Source organism: Micropterus dolomieu, linkage group LG05 (assembly GCF_021292245.1).
Source record: "Micropterus dolomieu isolate WLL.071019.BEF.003 ecotype Adirondacks linkage group LG05, ASM2129224v1, whole genome shotgun sequence".
NCBI lineage: Eukaryota > Metazoa > Chordata > Actinopteri > Centrarchiformes > Centrarchidae > Micropterus > Micropterus dolomieu.
Genome location: NC_060154.1, coordinates 23,249,688 through 23,265,412, shown reverse-complemented (window position 1 = coordinate 23,265,412; position 15,725 = coordinate 23,249,688). Strand labels below are relative to the sequence as shown.

At 40.6% G+C, this 15,725-nt stretch overlaps 1 protein-coding gene across 7 annotated transcripts in view; it reads right to left on the bottom strand.

The window, feature by feature from the left end:
* pip5k1ca (phosphatidylinositol-4-phosphate 5-kinase, type I, gamma a) overlaps positions 1 to 15,725 on the bottom strand; it is a 127,955-nt gene that overhangs the window by 17,588 nt on the left and 94,642 nt on the right. For all 7 annotated transcript variants that reach the window (XM_046048738.1, XM_046048737.1, XM_046048742.1 and 4 more), the window contains exons 2-7: positions 7,999 to 8,030; positions 7,164 to 7,250; positions 6,788 to 6,918; positions 6,486 to 6,603; positions 4,065 to 4,217; positions 729 to 1,028 (exon numbers count right to left, since the gene is read on the bottom strand). In XM_046048738.1, the coding sequence (XP_045904694.1) occupies positions 729 to 1,028; positions 4,065 to 4,217; positions 6,486 to 6,603; positions 6,788 to 6,918; positions 7,164 to 7,250; positions 7,999 to 8,030 (821 nt within the window). The remainder of the gene's footprint in view (positions 1 to 728; positions 1,029 to 4,064; positions 4,218 to 6,485; positions 6,604 to 6,787; positions 6,919 to 7,163; positions 7,251 to 7,998; positions 8,031 to 15,725) is intronic.

Here is a 15,725-nt window from a genome sequence, read left to right as displayed (position 1 = left end):
ATAGCCAGTGGGTGCACATATACTCTCCCCCAAGCACATGCACTATAAAAGTAAATGTGAGGTGATAATTTATAAGACAAGGGAAGGCCTGCATTTGGACACCTCGTTAAACCTCTTGCTCGTAACAAAGCTCTAATTCATAGTGAGGGATCCTGGGAATGCCAAACACTCTCATGAATAGCTTTTTCTACCTCTGCCTTATTCACTCCCACCTCCCTCGATCCATTATCCTCTATTATTAATCAGGGCACCGTAAGTATCCTGGTTTTCCCAACTCTTATCCATTTCCTTTTGTGGCCTTTCTACTCTCTACTATGTATCTTTATCTACCTCTTTCCCTTTGAGACGCTGCATTACTGCATCACTTTATACTTCCTTCTACCCTCCCTTTAATCTTTCCCTCTAACCATTAATGCCTCTCTGCTCGCTCAGTGTAGGATCTCTCTGGAGGATCTCACTGGATCAGGGTGTTATGTGGATCCTCATTCAGAATCAGTAAACCACCCATGTCATCTCCCCCCTAGGCTCTTTCTCCTTCCTTCCTGCCATCTCTCTCGACTCTTGACATAAAAAAGAAGAGGAGCGAATGAAGAGTCTTTTACACAGCAGCTGTAATGTATCTTTTCTCTCTTCCCTCTCCCTCCATGTAACTCACCAGGCAGTCTCTCTGCTCCAGTTTCTTGATTAGCCTGCGGAAACAAAGAGAAGCACCGTTTAAAACAACTCACCAGGCAGTCTCTCTGTAGGGTCTTGACCATCGCATTGTAAGTGTCCTGGTCCAGCATCAGTCCATCCTGCAGGTCTTGCATGAAGTCCAGGTCTTTGAAAGTAGGCTTGGCCTTCTCTCTTTCCTTCTTGGAAGCTCGCCTCTTGTAGGTGGAGCCCTTCAGGTCGTATTTGAGGTGCATGCGAACCACACGGGGGAGGACATTGTTCATCACCACCACGCGGATGTTCTTCCCGCCCGACTGTACACAGTAGAGGCCGAAAAACTTGGGAAGCAAAGTGCGAGGGTTCTGATTCAAGTTCTGGAGAAAAATGCATGAGAGAGGAAGAAAGGTTGACACTTTCATACAAAATAAGTGAAATGTTATCTTGTGTTCCGTCATGTGTTGCATTTTCCTGTCTATCTTTGTACACCAAAATATAGAGCAACAAAGAATATTTTTCTTTTCACAGGGTATTTATGGGATAAAAAAACATACAGGAGCATTAGGATAGGTGATATATGTACTTTCTGCAAATAGTTAATTGATAAACACTACAGAATTCTCAGTGTACATACACTTTGGCTACAGTTACACATTTATCATCTGATAGAGAACACAAATCAAAATTTTTCTCACCAAGCTATGAAAAATGGAAGTGGTCAAGCTCAAACTGTGACTACATATCTGTAATCAATCTGGGTACAATCCAGCCACAGTGCATCTAACTAGAATGAAACAAGGATTGCAGGGAAAGCAGTGGGAACTTAGTTTGACCCAATTTTAAATCCAAACAATTTGTGTGAAATCAATAATGTTTCACAAGTCACCATAGCGTTTCTCTTCTAGTGAAAAACAAGCCTCATACATGTTATATGAGCAATGAGAAAAGCAACGATTAAAAACAATTCAAGCTGAAACAACTAAACAATTAATCGATTTTTAAAGTGGTTTGACAAACATGCCAAACATTGTTGGGTTACAGCTTTTCATTTGAAAGGGGTTTGATGCTTTTCTTTGTCTTGTGTGGTAGTGAGCTTGTGAAAGGCATTTTTACATATTTGTTTTACATTGCATTAATTAAACGAATAATTGATTATTATAGAAAACTACTGGCTTATTATTCAATGATGAAATAATAATAATAATTGTTGCAACCCTACAAATTATCTCAACATTTAATCATTTAGATTACTACCATATTAATATAATATGAAATACAGACATCATATACAATACAATAATGGCAAGACACCCCGTAGGAATGAAGAGCAACAGAAATTACTAAAACAAAGGGAAACATTATTTAAGAAGGCGCGTAATTTACATACAATTTTCTGCTTATCCAAATGCAATAAGACTATTACCTTTTATTTTAAATATAGTACACTTTTCTTTTTACATGATTCTGCCTTTACTCAATACAAGACTATCCCCTCAATCACCAATCTGAATATTTTAGTAGTCAATCCAAACAAATGAGGTAAGTTGGGCTGGCTCAGTTAAAAACCTGCTTTGACCTTGGGACCTGTGCCAGCTCAGTCCCATTAGAGAAATGAGAGGGAGAGAGAGCCGTGGTGGTGCATATAGTGATAACACACACAGAGCGTTCGGGAGGAGAAAGGAGGAGAAAGAAAGAGGAACAGGCAGAGATGAAGGATGAATGTGGAAGTGTGGCTAAAAGGCTTAGCACTCTGCGAATGACCTTCAGATGAGAGAAACTGAGCACTGACAGAGCACCAAAATGACCGAGAGGGATTGCAGAGAGAGGGAGAGAGGGAGAGAGGGAGAGAGAGAGAGAGGGAGAGAGAGAGAGAGAGAGAGAGAGAGAGAGAGAGAGAGAAAGAGCATCATCTGCCCTCAGCCACACATGACCCTTCTGTCAATGTTAAGAGGGCAGATCAGTGACAAGCCAACAACACAGACACGTGAGGCAGAGGAGAGAGAGGAGAGGGACAGAGAACAAGTATGAGCATGAAAGGCTGGAGAAAAGAGTTGGATTAAAGCAAGGGGGAGAGCGAGACGTAAAGGAAAATAAATTACACTAAGTGTCACAGCAGCAGGGAGAGTGATAAGACATTAAAACGTGAGAGAGGAAGGAAAAACTAGGAATATAATGAAAGAAGAGGGGGGGCAGTGGAGTCGGTTACATCACTGCGATCTGTATGCTGCCCAGAGCCAGCCTCCTCAGCTAGCTCACTACCATCAGCCAGTCAGCTGTGCAAGACATGCGGAGCTCCACCAATGACTGCCTGCATGTTGTCTGTTATGTTATGCTACAAATACAGATGAGATGCAGTACAGTGCTTTGCTGTTTTGTATTTTATTCTTCACATCTTAAGGTAGATGTTTCTGTGAGTCTATAGAATTTAATATATTTAAATTTTGTTTTGTGTGGTGGTTTACTCTGGGTTTCTTGGGTTCGATTTGTCTGTCCGTCTGTCTCTTTACTTCGGCCCACCTGCTCTGTCTTTGGGCTACAGCCACATGAGAACTGAATCTCTCTACCTTCATTAAACCTCTTTCTTTGACCAATTATATTTGCAAAATTGCTTCAGAACACAACCAAAAACGGATGGAAAGGTCACAGTGTGCTGAGCTTTTAACGTCTCTAAATGATTAAATGAATTCCTGCAGTGGTCTTTGGCCACGGCTGTCGGCACATGAATAAACACAAGGCTGTAGGCCATGAACCTTAAAGGGGGTGGAATGGTATCATGGACATACATGGAGCTGTTGCTGGTTGGGTTCAGACCAAGCCCGCAGACTGTGGAGTGTGTGTAAGGGGGCATGTTGAAACACACTGGCCAGTCTCTTATGAAACCGCATGCCCTGAGGTTCTAGTCGGAGATCATAGAGCTGTTATGTCTGCTTTATGTGAACAGGATGTCCCGAGGAGAGATTTCCTGGGTCTTACATAAACCTGAGATCTAAAAATGTAACTCAAAAAAAGAAGGGATGTCAGTGTTTAAATAAAGGTGTGAGTGATGCAGCGGTGCAGTGTCTCTTCAGACCGAGATCCATGAACACTGACAGGCTTTCGTACTGTGTGTTGACTGTATGTGCGTATCATGTGCCTTGATAACTGGAAAGTATCGACGGGCTTGTGTGAGTATGTATATTTGTATGCATGGGCAATATTTATTCACCATGCATTTCCCTGCATGTCTGATGCCTATCACGAAGAGAAAAATGGGAAAACTTCTAAACCTGAAAGCAAGTGTCATGGCTCTGTTAAAAATAAAACTGTTATTACTGTTACTGATATTCAGTGTCAGCTTATTTGATTTCCCATTTTGTTTCATTTTAACTTTGACATAACACTCTGACATGTTTTTCCACACACACTTTGCTTACCATGTAATATCCAGGCAGCAGTTTCTGTAAAAATTCAGCCTCCTTGTGCATCACGGTCTTGATGATGAACTCGTCGTCCCTTGTAAGATAGAAGACCGAGCCACTAGCTCCAGGATTGGACAGCTCGATCAGAGGCTCATTACATAAGGAGTACTGCAGGTACAAAGAGAAATACTGATCAAAACACCGAAAACCTGGAACAAAATGACAGTAACAAAAGATTACTTTATATTGCAGATTAGCCTCCATTCTTTAAACCTAACACTTATACTGGTATTAACCAAAACACTAGAAGAAACTGACATACTCTGATTACCTTACCCCAAATAAAGGTATGGTTAGATAAACATAGTCCAATTTTATTCACATTAGTCCTTGAACAAACTATGACTATCACAGTTTCTGTGGAGATTTGGTGCACATAAGTAAATCCAGTTTGGCGTCACATGCCAATATGTAACTCCTCTCATAACCCTTTTTGATTTAGCAGTGCACTCTTACACCATCTTTGGACTGACGATGGACGGGCACCCCCCCCCCCCCCCCCCCCCCCCCCCCCAGATATATTGTCCTTCGTTTTCCACAAATTCTTCTTCCTTGCTAAGGTGTCTACCTTACCCACAATGCAATTCAACCACCTACAGTTCGCTTCAGAGATTTGGGTGTGTTCTGCTCACAGTGGCTAATGTAGCCTTGAGCTACTCATCTCATCTCTCCGGGTGTTGGGGATTTGTATGTGTAAAATCGGTGGAGTTTGCCCTAACGACACATTATTATCTGACTACAATGCTCATGGATCAAAATATATGAAATAGGAGTTGCCTGCAGTGCTGACAGTGAGCTCCTTTGAAAAACACTGGTGACAACAGCATGCTGAAACGCATATACACTATGATTTTGCACCCAGCATCAAAAAAATAAATCTACCACGAGCAAGTAATACACTCATGATGTACAGACATGCAGACACACACATTGATGCACATTATGTCAGAATTATGAGATACAGATTGTGAGAGAGAAACAAAGAGTGATGTCAGATAATGACTACTTTTGAATTCTAGCTTTGTGAATACAAACATCAGACTCCTGCTGATGAGATGATTAGCTCTGGTGTAAGCGCTCCCTTTCACTCGGCTGCTTAATAGCAGGTAATGGCAGACATCATTTTTGAAAAAGGTGAAGCTGTCCCGACCTACCTTCTACTAATGGCTGACTTTTCAAACATGACATTTAATTTCATACCTTTTTTTCATATCAAAACACAGCTGAACAGGGTTGGAAAAATGCTCAAATGCTGTGGCAGATTGGGAACGATAATATGCATACATTAGCAAGTAAAAGGATGTTCTCAATATCTTCACAACAAGACGGCTAACGTAAAAGGAAAGTCTTTTTGTACCTAAAGTTGGTTTGGGAAATGTAATGTAATTTTTTAAATTTTATGCCTCCACAGGGGGTCTAGATTGAGGTTAACGTAGCTAGCTGCGCCCACGGGTCTGATTCAGGGTCCTTCCTTAAAGAATGTGTAATGAGAACCATAGTCCTCTAATTAAGGATGCGCTCAATCAATTAGGCCAATTAGATTTAATTAGAGTATACTGTACCCCTTAGGATGTGTATTTCTAATGTTAGTAAAAATGGCTAAACACTTAACAAGCGAGTACGTTTACAGACATGTAGCAAAATAAAGAAAGAAGGAAGTGTGTAAACTCTGTATGAGATTCTGTTTCTTAATAAACCAAATCATAACTATAACTTCAAATCTTAGTAGCTTGTTGGTGATAACAAGTCCTCAGATGACTTATGTGGACATCTGTTGAAGAGTGACCACAGGCTGGCTGAGAGAGATACAGCAGCAATGAGGCGGGATGTGGTCTTTCCATGTGGCTGGAGTGCCGAAGCATTAAAGATATGTGCACATGGAGCGAGCGGAAACACTGACTAAGCAGTATATGTATATATTCTGCTAGACTGCTCAGGGCAGAGCAGTGAATCATGCAGCCTCCAGGTCCTCCACGCTGATAAAGGGTGACATCCTGCAGACCTTCCTCCCCTCTCTAACCATCTCCTCCTCCTTTCCTTATTCTTCCCCTCTTAGCTCTCGGCTTGTCATCCACAGCTCTCATCTTTATTAATTCCTTTATATATATTCTGTCTCCTTGTCTTTCTGTTAATTTACTCTGTGTGCTTCATTGTCCTAGTATTTTATCCTACTCAAAACCTTGACACAACTACTACTGAGGCTTGTAGTTCAATTTCCACCATAGTTAGCCAGCTCAATACATCTGTTTTTTTCTCTGTGTACCACATAGTTCTACTCTGAAGATTTCATGGAGACTGTTTAGCATCCATGTGGTAAGAATTCACTTATTTCTTATTAACTTAGGGACACAGATAATACAGCAAGTTAAATCTCACCAGGTAGTCATCCGGTCTGATGCCAAACAGTTCTCTGAAGTAGCGGAAGGCCACAGGGGCATATGTTTTAAATCGGAAGTCAGGGAAATGGTGGGCTGGAGTGAGGTTGCTGCCTTCACTAAAGTACAGAAAAACACCAGAGTACATAGGATGAAAGTCATATTCTTCTTAAATGAACATCAAACAGGTAGGTTGAGAAAAATCAGTCAATATAACCACACAAGCGACATTAATATCGTATTATCCATATGTGCACTGCACATATACATTATGTTTTCTAGGTGTTTGGTTGCAGTAGAGACCTGGGGAAAAAGATGCTCTCCACCACGTAGAAGTCCTGCATCAACACATCTCTCTCAGGCTTGGAGCTCAGGTTGCCCACTGTGTAACCGATGCCCAGCTGGATGGCACCTTTCAAGGCTGAGGATGTGGTCTGTAGAGAGAGGGGTGAAGGGGGCAGAGGGAGATGTGGTGAGAGAAATACTTGCCCCTTCTTTAACCCTTAACGTCAATGAACGGCCGTATACTGAGTTGGAGCAAATCGTTATAGAGAAAAAAAACGAAAAACATTCATCATAGTTTTACCGTGTAATGCTTTATGTGGTAGTAGTTTTAAAATGTAGTCCCAGGTCTTTACATGTTAATCATCATGGCAGAGGCATGTGCTGTCTATAGTACCTTCTTGTATGTAGTTTCCCCTGATGCATCCACCCCTCTGTGGCCAATCTTCTTTCCCTGACCAGGCAGGCCTGAGGATGAGGGCATCTGACAAGAAGAAGAGCGAGAGAGACTTGTGTTAAGGAGACAGAAGGATTTCAGCCTGTTCATTAACATTGATTATTTAAATATTAAAGACTGGAGAGTGACACAGTATTAATGCAAGGGAGCAAATTTCAAGCTTTGACATTATGAGCTGACTTTCACTGAGCAGACCAGGTGTTCATTTTGAAGCAAAATGTAAACTTTACCTCTTGACCAATGTAACTCAAACTGTGCATAGCATGATGACTGACTCAAAAACAGTGAATTAATCTGATTTAGAAACAGTTTTAATAGTCAATGGAGTGAACATCCAATGTAAATATTTCTTTTGCTGTTGTCAGTAATGCTAATTGAGCTTTTTGCTTTAAAATTGTAATTTAAGTAGAATTAAATGTCCTCAGCAGACTCAAATTAAGCAAATTGTGCAATCCACAGTAGCTGCAGTGCCAGATGGATGGGATTTACCAAATTAGGAGGATTAAGATAATGTGAGGCAAGTTGTGTAGCAAAGACAAATAATACTAAATTTAAATACTTTAAATACACTTTTTCAGACTTTTGCGGCAGTTTTCACAGACCACACAAAAAAATGTACAGCAAATATTAATTGCCATCCTCAGATCAAACCAGTGGTTTCATTAGCGTCCAGCAAAAACCAAAGAACTAATAGTTATTGATGTGGAGGATCAAAAAGGGACTAAAAAGAGAAGCTTAACAGAGCAAAAGATCACAGGGACAGATGGTAGCTCACCTCTGTGATGAAGGCTTTCTTAGCAGCAGCATCTGAGAGAGATAAAGAAACACAGGAGAGACAGAGGTGACTGTGTTAGTCGCTGTTGAGATGGAGAGGCTCCATTACTCAGCATCATTAGTGCTCTCAGTGACAAAGATGAATCCCAAAGGGTCGACACAGCAGTCCCACATTATGTAATAACAGTGTCAAACATAAGTGGGCGCCCTGTCAGCTAGAGGAACTGCAGGAAACAATAACATCAGCTACAAGGTCACCAAGTCCTTTTTAAAGCCCTATGTAGCCTAAGGTGTGTGTGATTAAATGTATTTTAGCTATGCTAGCGGCATGGCTCTAGTGATCTGACTTTTCCTCTACCATCACCAGGAGGTTCACATTTGTGGTTTTGAGTGAAATGTCTCATCTACTGGATTGATGCCATGAAATGTGGTACACTCATTAATGTCCCCCTCGGGATGAACTTTGGTAAACCCTCAACATTTCATCTAGCGCCGTCAACAGGTCTGTCAAGTACTTCGGTTTATGACTAAAAGCTAATTACATTCCCATCATCATGGCTGTACTTTGTATTTATTGCTAATTAGCACATGTTAGCATGCTAACACACTAAAGTACGATGGTATACATAGACACAAAAGACCTGCTAAACACCGGCATATGGGCATTTAAGCAGTCTCACGGGGCTGCTTGTCTTTACTTGTTAAAAGTTTATACAGTAGACCTGGCCAGGACAATAGGGGATAAACATTATCCACTCATGGTCAAAAGTAAAAGACAATCAATATGTAACATTTAGGGTAAAGGGTTAAATATAAGTGAACAAATCTGGACCAAAAAAGACACCCTTTTACTCTTTTAAGTTTCCATTTTAAATAACATGGAAAGAACATCTAATCAAAGTCTAAATCTACTACGAGCTTGATAGAGTGAGAGTGAACTACACACTTGCACTCTTTAGCAGGTTTGACACTATTAATATATATATTATATATATATATATATTTCATATCGCAGTCTAACAAATCTTAAAGTACAACAGTCTGCTATGTTGTGATAATTTTAAGCCTAATAACAGTAGAGTAAGTAGAGGAAGGCAATCAGAGGACTGTTTTCACCAGGACGGCCTGAAATAGATGCATAATTACAGAGGTGTAACGCTCAGCATAATAATGGAGAGAAGGCTCAGGAAGGCAGGAAAGAGAGAACACAAAATGAGCACATTTCCCTCTCTGTTATCATCATAACCAATATCCCACTCAGCCATCCAGATGGAGGAATGAATAGAGACACCGCAGATAAGTTTACAACAGGAGCAACACAGTCTGACTACTGTGAATGAATACATGAAGATGCTAATATCAGTGATGATATCAAATAACACATTGGACAGGACACATGTTTTATCTATGTATTTCTTTCCACTTTTCTTTCACATCTGTAGAAAAAGGCTTATTGACCTCGTAGAACAAACGACAAAATCTAAGCAGGTGCAGCTGTACGGAAGCTGGCTAAAAGACTTGATGCTTATCCTGCTTGTAAAAGATGCCACAGATTGAGCCAACCTATTGGAGTAGGCTGAAGCTTCTTGAATTGAATTTACTGATATTTTTGTCAACCGGTCATGGCAGGAAGGGAGCGCAAAGGGGCTGCTTTGTAGCGTGTTCTGGTTGTTAAAGTCAAGTGAAGCCAATGCGGAAGTGCCTGAAATCTGCATTCTTTCTAACGGCCAGCAGGGGGCGACTACACTGGTTACAAAAAGAAGTCTGATTGCATTGGACTTAATTGCAAAATGACCCTACTTCTCACTTGATTTATTTTTTTAACTCAGTAATAACTTTCCTAATGAGTTTATGAGCCTTTTTTTTTCTAGCCAAAATTAGCATCCCAGTTAATATCACAGTTAATGTGAATTACAGATGCACCTTGTAAAGCAAACTAGCTAGCGCCAACCTCTCGTCCAAATATGGTCACATCTGGTTCCAAAAGACCAAGATGGTGAAACTCGATGCTTCAAACATTAGACCACAAACAAATGGGTGACATAACGGTGGCTGCTTCAATTTCTTTTATAGAGTCTATGGTTAAGGTCTAATTTTAACAATCAAAACTGTTAGATGTGAGGTACATTTCTATAACAAATATATATTCAATTATTGTAAAGCAACACTGGTCTTACTCTATGTTTTGAATGGTTTCTCACAGCTCACGTGTCAGAGACATAAAGTTTGGCACACATTGTAAGTTTGTAAGAACAACTATGTTCTATCACTCAATCAACTGGATTTTCTGTGTGTAAGTGACTGCATGGCTGAATCTACATAATCTTTAAGTAACATACACAGTCAGTCATGCTTCATCTAACTAAAAACTGTGCAAGCAAATTACACAGTGAATCGGTTAATAAGGATTTCATATTAACATTATTATTATTTTTACTTTGTTAGGAAAAAAAACCTTTGTTAACTATGTAACAGCAGGTTCCTTTAGCCACAATAGACAATATTTTTCATTGCAGACATTTTGACTTAGCAGGAAAAGTACAGGTAGAATTATTAACATCAATGACGGCTCCGTTCCATTAAGTGTCCCAGTAATAAGCCATTCCTGTGAACCAGCACACACATTACCAGTTCCAGAGAGTGTCAGAGAACCAGACACGGTCATCTCACATCTCCACGCTGGTGAAGAAAGCTCATAAACAACTATACTTCTTCAGAAAGCTTAAGAAGGCCAAATTCCCGTGCCAAGTTCTTGTCAGCTTTTACAGAGGAGCAAGTGATATGAGCATCAGTGATATTGATGAGGTGAGGTGCAGAGCCCAAAGGATACTAAAGGACAGTACCCATCCCAGCCACAGCCAGTTCACCCTGCAGCTTTTTCCTCCAAGCTATCAGACTCTTTAACTCTAATTCATCCTGCTCCAGTGATGATAGTTTATTTCTGTTTACCAATTTTTTATAATTGATTCTGTATTAATGTATACTGTCTGCTATGTAGCAGAAGGGAGTTACAAAACACAATTTCGCTCTATAACTTGTTATATTGTGACAATAAACCTTCCTACCTACCTACCTCTCCCTAAGTGGAATGCAGCCATCATTAATGTTATGAAATACACCTCTGTCAAAATGTCTGCAGTGAAAATTACGTATGTCTGATGCTGATACACTCACACAGACATTTTGTCTTATCTTGAGCCAGCACACACAATACCAGGACCCTGGAACTTATATAACTAAACGATGTATTGCAAATATTAGTTTTTTTAGTCACACCTGTGCTATGACATGTCAAAATGTCTGCTGAAAAGAGGAAAAGGGTCTTTTACCCCAACTGTCAATGTTTTGTCTGCCAGACACTCAATAATGTTCACTAGTGAAGCCCGAACACATTCTGACAAATGCGTTATTATTACTGGCCAAAAAAATTAACAGGCCAAAAAAGTGTGACAGGAGATGAAACGTGACTTTCTGGCTGCAATCTTTGGAGGCTCCAACCAGTACAAAATGAATCCCTCACCAGCTGAGACACTACCTGCTAACCTATACAACCCAGTGTCACTCAGGAGTGGCATAACATCTCCCCAGCTTGACTGTGTTTGCAGTTGAATTGATAACCAGCATCTCTCGTCTCTGCCTCTGTGCGCCTGCCTGTGGACCTCTCGTGGATGCCCATGTGACTGAGCCACAGAATAGCCTGTTTGCCACCCCTCCTCCTGCTCTGTGTCTCTTTCTCTCTCACTCTGTCACACACACACACACACACACACACAAACACACACACACACACTCTCTCTCCCACTGGGATGAGCAGGCCAAAGCGTGCCAATGCAATCCCGGCAATGCTCCCTGCAAACTGGAACATCCAGGGAATCACATTTGAGGACAAAAAAAAATGTGCTGGTGAAGGAATGTTTGCAATGCAGATAATTAACGAGGAGGCTCTTCTGCTTTTTACCATGCCGCACTATTACTACTACTGTAGTAAGTACTGAGTGGTTGTTTCACATAGCTTCCGTCATTTCCAAATGCCTAAATGTGAATGTATTTGTGTGTGTGTGTGTGTGTGTGAGCGTATGTCATGTATCTTACTGCAGCTACATGCCTGCACCTGTCAAGACTGCCATCAGAGTGTTAATGCATGCACAGGTATCTGTGAGGGGGTTTGAGTGTGTGACTGCTAGCTGAGACTACGAGCTTTGAACAAACCACCACCGTGACAGTTTAACCAAAAACACAGCCCGATTTGCATCCACATAGTATAGATAGACGGCTGCCTTTCTGTTCATTTAAACTCACTTGGAACAAAGCTATAAAACTACAATGCTTCCTATATATTGTATTAACACCAACACTGGAATAACTAATAGCCTTAAAAATTGTGAAAATATTGTTGCTATCACTTCTCCTAATATTTTCAATATATTTTGCAGTCTTTTAAATGAGTAACCATCTATTATCCCTGTCCTCAAGCAGGAAGTAGGAAATAGACATGAACATGGTTACTGTACAGAGATAGCTCTTGAGGAGAGATGTTTGAAAGCCTGAGTATGAACAATTCAAAACCACATTTACATTTTAGCCATTTATGTCTGCCAGACAGAAATGTAATTATATTATGATTACACAAAACCAACTGAGAGTGCATGTGACAAAACCATGATGCCCTACTGCTATTTCCATAGCTGTAGAGTGATAACATAACAGAAATGGAGAACAATAAAGATGATGAGAGTATTTTAAAGTGTACAGAGGAAACACAGAGGAAGGATTTATAAGAGGGGACGTGATGAGATATAAAAGGGGAGTTTCATAAGGTGCTAAAAGGACAATAAAAACAAAATCACCTTGCCCGCTGACCTTTAACCAATCCATTTAATTTCATTTTAGGTTAAAACACATATTCAGAAATGTGTGTCTAATATCCCTCCATTTACAGGTACCCATGTGATTGCATCCTTGACAATTTAAACAGGCTTCAGAATGAGGACATGAGGTAAAATACTCCAATATCATGCTGCAGCAGCAGTTTGCAGAGTTCCTCGGGGGAACAACAAATAGACCCATCCAAATAAATAGCTGCTAGCTGAGACCGTTGCCTAGCTGGACTGCTATCTGTTGGTTTAATGGCCTACTCTTAGAACCATTAAGAGAGCGGTCCATTGCCAGCAGGTGAAAGCCTTGGGAGGTGAATGAGAAAGATGCTTATTTATATCATTTTCACACATAAACTCTGTGTTTGACTCCGAATATACAGCATCACTATTTATACACATCGCTGCTACACCACACCAGAACCTGTGTACTTGCCTAACATCAGTTCATTAAAGCTGTCATTGCAGTGTTTACACACACACATTTAAAATAGCAGGTGATTTCATGTATTAAAACTGACTTTGAATACTGCACTCACAAAATTAAGAAGGCATGTTCAAAACAAAACTGGCCTGCTGCAATACAACATTTACTGTGCCTGTTTTTTGAAACGGTGAAAGATGGTACAATGGGAAGTAGTTAACATAACAATTGCAAGGAGAGTATATTCTAGTGATTCAATATGAAAAGCAAAGGTATACCACTGCTCAGAGAAAACAGCGTATTTATCTCACTGAGCTACATGTTGGTTATTCAACTATATGAAAAAGGTTTACTCCAGGGATGCCCCCTATCCTGCCTTCTCCCTCCCAAAACCAAAACTCAGGGTTACGACAAAGACAGAGTACCAACCTAATGCCAGTTTCTTTTTTCTTTTTCTGGTTAAAATCTGTATACCTCACTGCATGGAGCTGCATGTTTAGGATGAGTCTTCAATGTGGAAAGCAACATGAGGCCAACCCATGCAAGGCAGACATTCATGAACCAACTTTCTTTTTAGGCTTGTGCAAATCCTAATTATATCTCGTTCTTATATCTAATAGGTTTATAACGTTACATCTTTATCAGTTTCTTAACGAGCCAGAAGCAGTGTTTAACCCCTGTGTGAAATATTCAAACGAAGACTATTCAAATCTATTCCATCAAATATTCAAGTTGTCTTGTGCGACAGTTTATCAACATGTTCCCAACTTGACTCTTGACTAGGATCTTGGTAACTTTCCACTTTAATCTCTACCAGAATTTAAAATAAAGTTATGCATGTTTGAACAATCTTGCAATAGTAACAGTCATTCAATAAGACACAAGCACCTAAAACCAATTCTTGTGCAAACTTGCTTTATGCTGTGCAGGATAGTGCAGATCCTAAGAAACCTTACTCATAAAAGAAAACATATCACTCAACTCAGGGTTCTGCTTTTTTTATCTTGTCCCCCTTTTATGATTTACAGGGGACTCTTCATCATTCATGGCCCACAGTACACAGTAAATATATAAAAAATATCTGCCCTAGCCTTATTCTTATATCCCCTCACAAACACACACACACACACACACACACACACACACGCACACACACGCACACAGTGCCCCAATTGAGGTCACCCGGCATTTTTATGACTCAGGCACGTGTGCCTGGAATCAACAGACAGATGCTGCTTTCCACATGTTTCTTTCATGCTGCTGTTAAACAGGGCATTAGCACAGCCACGAGCATCAGTTCAGCATATGATACAACACACAGGTACACATGCACACAGATTACAACTATTAATACACTCATTAATATAAGCATTCATGATAGGGGTAAAAGCTTAAAAAAACAGCAGCATCCTCATAGGATGTACCTACTGTAATAAACACTGATGTGTCTTATTGACAGCAGTGTCTGACCCAGATGGGATCAATACTGCTATTCCCTAAGGATGAGCTAAGTAAGAGGCAGTCCTTGAGATGATTGGCAGAGGCAGTGGAGTGATGGTGCTCCAGCCGTCAACTGGTTGTTCATTTTTTGTCCCACAACAAAGCAGTGCTTGATTATTGTGACAAAGTGCCTCTGACCTGACCTATAGAAAGCAGAAATCCATAAATCTGACAAAATATTAAAGAGCGCCACACAAAGTGAGGTAAAACACAGTCAGCTCTTGTATCAGTATTTTGCCTAATGAACAATGCTGTGGGATTGTAATATCATCTCGGACAGCAGTGTGAGGATGAGATCGGTGTTAGAGGAGCCATTTGTTGGCTTTTGGACAGGATGCTGCTGAAGTTCAGACAGAGAAAGACCCGCCTCGGGGACCTCCTATTTTATAATATGTTAATTTATGGTTAATGTCAGCCTACTTCACTTAACCACAGGGGAGTTATGCAACCGTGACGACTGCTGTTTAGACTGAAGGAAGTAAGGGTGCTCCGATCGATAGGTCACCGATCATGGCTTTAACTAGTTTGATCGGTGGTCGGTAAAAAGGCCGATAAGAAAAGCGATATGATGCGATACTCGCCAGACAAATTTTCAATGGCAGCTAAAATGTTTTCCCTCGCTGTGTGAGCGGTTTTCAAAGCTAGCTAGCACCAAAGTCCTTCTCAGACAAGAAGGGATTAATGCGCCCACATAATCATTTACACATAAAGCTGAGCAGCAATCAGACAAGTGGAGCAACACGCAGGAGTGATCATGTGAAACTGTCGCAGCTGTGCTCATCTCACTCACACGCCACCCGCAACCGGAGTTTAACAGACACAGCGGGCAGAGAGAGAGAGAGACTGACCCTTCAGTGTGAGTTTCCTGATGCAAAGAGCGGTGCCACTCAATCAGCTGACTGCCTCTCTCTCTCGGTTTTTGTTACAAAA